This window comes from Barbatula barbatula (assembly GCF_947034865.1).
Source record: "Barbatula barbatula genome assembly, chromosome: 23".
Classification (NCBI taxonomy): Eukaryota; Metazoa; Chordata; class Actinopteri; order Cypriniformes; family Nemacheilidae; genus Barbatula; species Barbatula barbatula.
Genome location: NC_136786.1, coordinates 7,491,684 through 7,496,593, shown reverse-complemented (window position 1 = coordinate 7,496,593; position 4,910 = coordinate 7,491,684). Strand labels below are relative to the sequence as shown.

Sequence of the window (4,910 nt, the reverse complement as noted above, 5' to 3'; positions counted from 1 at the left end):
AAAAAACTCACTATGAACAGAAGATGAATCTGATAAACAATAATGTTCCATTTACTAATATTAAATTTAGTTCATATTTTTAACATTCAGTCTAATCACATTTATCAAAATATTTACGAGTTCATGTTATCTATAACTTTAAAATTTTAAAATTTTCAGAAATACAAATAATCTAATTTATTAAAGTCATAAAATAAGATTCACTAAATAACTGAAAACACTTATTTTACATAGAATGATTTATTATAAAAGACTGTACAATTACATTTCAATTAACATATCATAAATACAAACTCTGGTCAGAGATGAGCTTCAACCCAGATGGAAATCGGTTGGAACGCTTTGAGGTTTCAGAAAGACAAGAGAAACTTCTCAAGGCATTAGCTTTCTGCAAGAATCGACAGTGGTCGGATGTGGTTTCATGAAATCATAGTGCTTAAACACTATATTCAGATCTCTAAACACATGATTCCTAGAATTGAAGGAGACAAAAAAATCTTAAAATGGAGGAACTAAGACCTGAGAGTTAGGTGACTAGACCGGTTCAGATCTGATAAAAAATTGTGATCGACGCCTTTCAGCACAAGAGTCTTTACTGTCAAATACAACACTGCAGTTGCCCGTTTCAGATAATGGCACAAAAAGTATTATGTCCAGCATCGGATGAGTTGTGTGGATTAGACCTTTAGATACTTTACGGCCTACATATGAAAGATATCTACACGTCTATCTTTGTTCATGATGCAAATACTTCTCAATTTAAATTCAATATTAAAAAACAGTCGGAGACTCGATGTAGGCTTCCAAATAAAGTCATGTGCATTCGACATCCAAATTAAAAAAAGGATTATCAACAAAATGAGCATAAAAACAAGTATTCTACAAATGTCGCTATAAAAAATTCAAAGAGTGTACTGAAAATAATACAACGGTGAAAGCAGACTGGAATTAATCAGGTTACAAATACATTTGTTTATTTTGTACGCATGCCTTACGTTACGATTCTGGGCGATGGATTAAAATGAAAGATTTTTTGGTGTCCAATATGTGGAAATGAATGTGCATGTAGAGAGGAGGTAAAGAAAAAGAGAAATGCAGTAAAAGCAGAGACAGTCATCTACTGTACATGTCCACATGTGACCGCTTTAGATACGGTGATTGACATTCACTACAGACACCCCACCACAGCCGGATAAACTTTCAATTTATGTACAAATGACCTCCTCTGATTTCTGAATTATTGGTCCATCCTGTTTGACCCATCCATCCCCGATATAAAGTTCATAGAGTTTTGATTTCAATTTGCTATTTGTCAGGAACATAAAAAAAACATTCTACCAACTTTCTATATGTGTATACTGTGGTCAAGATTGGATTGGGTATTTGTATGATAGGATTAAGAAGTTTGGTCCCTTCAGTCGGCATAGTGCATGATGGACTCCACGTAGTTGCCGGGAAACAAACCGGTGACGCCGTTGCAAACTCCCTCAAACCAGCCGTCATCATTCTTCTTGATGATGTAGATGATAGCGCCTTCCATGAAGGACAGTTCATCCTCTTTATCCTTGGCGTAGTCGTAGATGGCCACCACTGTCACAGACACAATTAACACGATTAAAACTAAACCTTGCACATCATTTCAATGAGACATTATGTGCCGTCACATCGTATGCCATCGTATTTCTAATGTAAACTCACCTTTCTCAAAGTAAGACTTCGGGGCCCACTGTGGGTCTCCATCTGCGTAGGGGTCGCTGTATTGCACTACAGCTGCCTCTTCGCCTTCATAGTCTGCAGGTGGCGGAGGGGGTGGAGGCGGAGCTTCGTCAAACATGGGCATGTCATCAGGGGGAGGGGGAGGTGGTGGAGTTGGGGTATCTGCAACTGCACAGCGATCAAAGAGAAGTCGGGTTACGGAGACATTAAAAGACGACGGTGTGATGCGCTGGGCATGCAATCCAGCCGCTCGCATCATCATGCACGCATTCACAAGCAGACGGTTAGTAAACATGCAGATCACGCGACCAATGAGGAATTTGCATGCGTTCACATCTGCTTCAGATGCTGATGTGCTGGGTGGCAAATCATCATCAAACACAAAACTGTGGATGTAAAAGGAGTGGATACTTGAATATACTTACCAGATTTATATGACGAGTAAGATTATAATACATATATAATACATAGTCATCGGATTTGCTTAAGGGTTTTTTTTGATGCACTAATAAGTGGACGTTCACAAGCATTACTACACCCTGTACAGTGTTTTTTCCAGTACAAATGTCTAATAAACAAACTCCTAAATCAAAGTACACTTAACTATACACTTAACAAGATATTAAGAAAATAAATGTATAAATAAAAGTGTCTTTAAAATATGAAAGTAACCTGCCAATGAGAAATAAACGAGTATTGAAGTACTTAGATCATGATAAATCATAATAATAAGTCAATCTTTAATGCTTCAAGATTTTTCAGATAGACTATACACTTATTTTCCGATACAAATCTAAAAAAGTACGAAATTCAGCCAAAAACTAAATTGAATCCTTTGTTTTTTGCAGTGCAGGGCTTTGTGATGACACCTATAATAAGCTCTTCATTGCAATACCAGAACAAATCACAAGAGGGCAGCAAATATACTCTATAAATGTGTCCTTCCAGGAAATAGTTTTTTGTTACTGTTCATTTCATTCACAAACATCCTGTATCATTATGCAAAAATCTCTAGGTATCAGGTTTTGCTCTGACAAGAATTTAAAAAAATTGAATCTCTTCCCATGATGCATCAGTGTGCATCAGTTTATTTAAATCACACCCACACAATGAATGGCGGTAGGGTATCCTAACACACGAGACACGCTGTATTGCCATTAAATATTATGTCCTACATTTAATCCCACTTTATACCAGAATCTAGAACGTATTTGGAAAAACAACAATAAGCACCTTTCAAGAACGAAATGTTGAAAAACTTTTCCGATCAAGCTAGTAAGCCTCTTTGCGGTTATATAAAGCAATCCACACTAAATATGTGACACACTTTATATTCTCAGAAGCTTAGACTTGAGGCTGTAGAAGAAGCTCTGATCTGCATGGTTTGAATTATGCTGAATGAACTATGGCAATACACATGTCACTACGCACAGAATGAATGAATCTACAATATACACACATGTAAATGGTCAAGAGGGCAGCATGCAGTAAACCTGTGATATATCAGCATGCCGATAGGTGCGGGGGGAGACACGTGGCCTTTACACTTACTGTTCTCCTGTACTCTGGCCACAAAGCCTGTGAGGGGGATCTGTGGGGTGAGCTGGGGCATGGGCGGAGGTGGAGGGGCTATAGACACTGAACACCACCCCCACCACCACACAGAGCGACAGAGATTGCAGAAACAGGATAGACAGAGGATGAAGAAGAGGGAAAAAAAATCAAGAACAAAACATTAGTAGCTCCCAAAAAAGTGGAAAGAGAAAAATAAACCAAAATTCTAGTGCATTTGGGACCCTGGACAACAAAAACAGTCTTACGGGACAATTGAGATTTTTGCATCATCTTAAAGCTGAATACTTGTAAGTCGCTTTGGATAAAAGCGTCTGCCAAATGAATAAATGTAAATGTAAATGTAATTAAAGGGACAGTTCACCCAAAATGGAAATTCTGTCATTCTGAAACGAGCCGATCTTACAAAAAATGTTCCCGTACTACTTAAAACTGGTTTTGTAATCCAGGGTCACATTTAGGCAGATTTAGAGTTGAACATAATGCACAAAAACACAAATAAAACAGGAAGGTGAGATGCTGCGTGCAGATTAATGTGGAGTTTTCCTTGTGCTCCGCCTCCGAGTTGGGACAATAAAACGACGGTTTCAAGTTCATCGGTATTGATCGCTGTATTTCCAAATATTATACTTATTCAAAATAGCAGTTGATTCACCATTTCTTGCTGAACACATCAGTAATTCTCTTTGATTCATCTGATCTGATGTTAATATGAGAGTCAATCACTTTAATGCCCACGGACATCTCAATGGGATTAACAGCTCTCGGCTTAAATGCAGATGAACGGAAATCTCCATGCACAATCTAAACAGGTGGCCACAGGTTCAGCGCTCGCTCTAATCACAAATCTCAAGCCTTTTTCTCAGTTCTTTCTGACGTTCACCCGTGGCAAAGACAGACTGGCAACTAAAGTGCACTAGAGTTCTCAGTCTCTTACTTGCGTTCGTGCCCCCGTTAACATGCGTCTGCTGCAGGGAGAACTGCGAAGAGACGGACGGCGCTCGGCGGTACGTGCCCGTGGCGGAAACCATGGAGACGGAGGAGGTGGTGGAGTTGTGTCGGGAAATCTGCCGAGATATTGTGCCGAACTGCGACATGGGGATGGGCCCCAGACCTGGCCCAGGGGCCACAGCTGTTAGTAGCCAGAAAATAAAAACACACATGAAAGAAAATCCAGAAGAGAATTTGACCCTTTTTGGGGAACAGCCACAGTAATATGAGGAAAGGTACATGTCACGAAACCTGTGTGTAATATTTCACATTCATATCAAAACAGACAGAATTTTTATAATGGTCCTAAAAATGTTTTGCTTCGTCACATTTCCATGACAATTAAAGGTGCAGTAAGTGATTTCTTTAAAATGCTTCTGATATTTAAAATCGATACACAACGGAATCACACTCCTACAAGAAACAATATTTGTATTTGAGATTTGGTAGAAATGTTGAACAAACATGATAATTTGATCGAAAAAGTTTTCCGCAGCTGTAAAAATGAATAAAACAAGATGCATTGAAGTGTGAAATATGACCTAAATGTTTTTCGTGAGGTCCACTAAGTAAGAAAAGACTTAAGAAATTCAACATTAGAAGAAGCTGCCACATGACACTAACACCAGAAT

General features: G+C 38.6%; 1 protein-coding gene across 12 annotated transcripts in view; it reads right to left on the bottom strand.

Moving 5' to 3' along the window:
* Nucleotides 1-227: 227 nt before the first annotated feature.
* Nucleotides 228-4,910, bottom strand: part of abi1a (abl-interactor 1a) — a gene marked incomplete at its 5' end in the record, with an annotated part of 36,770 nt that continues 32,087 nt past the window's right edge. For 4 of the 12 annotated variants that reach the window (XM_079447520.1, XM_079447526.1, XM_079447524.1 and 1 more), the window contains 4 exons: nucleotides 228-1,590; nucleotides 1,699-1,884; nucleotides 3,268-3,354; nucleotides 4,226-4,420. In XM_079447520.1, coding sequence (XP_079303646.1) covers nucleotides 1,415-1,590; nucleotides 1,699-1,884; nucleotides 3,268-3,354; nucleotides 4,226-4,420 — 644 coding nt within the window. In that variant the 3' untranslated portion in view covers nucleotides 228-1,414. The remainder of the gene's footprint in view (nucleotides 1,591-1,698; nucleotides 1,885-3,267; nucleotides 3,355-4,225; nucleotides 4,421-4,910) is intronic. The other 8 variants (XM_079447525.1, XM_079447529.1, XM_079447527.1 and 5 more) reach the window with 2 other exon arrangements.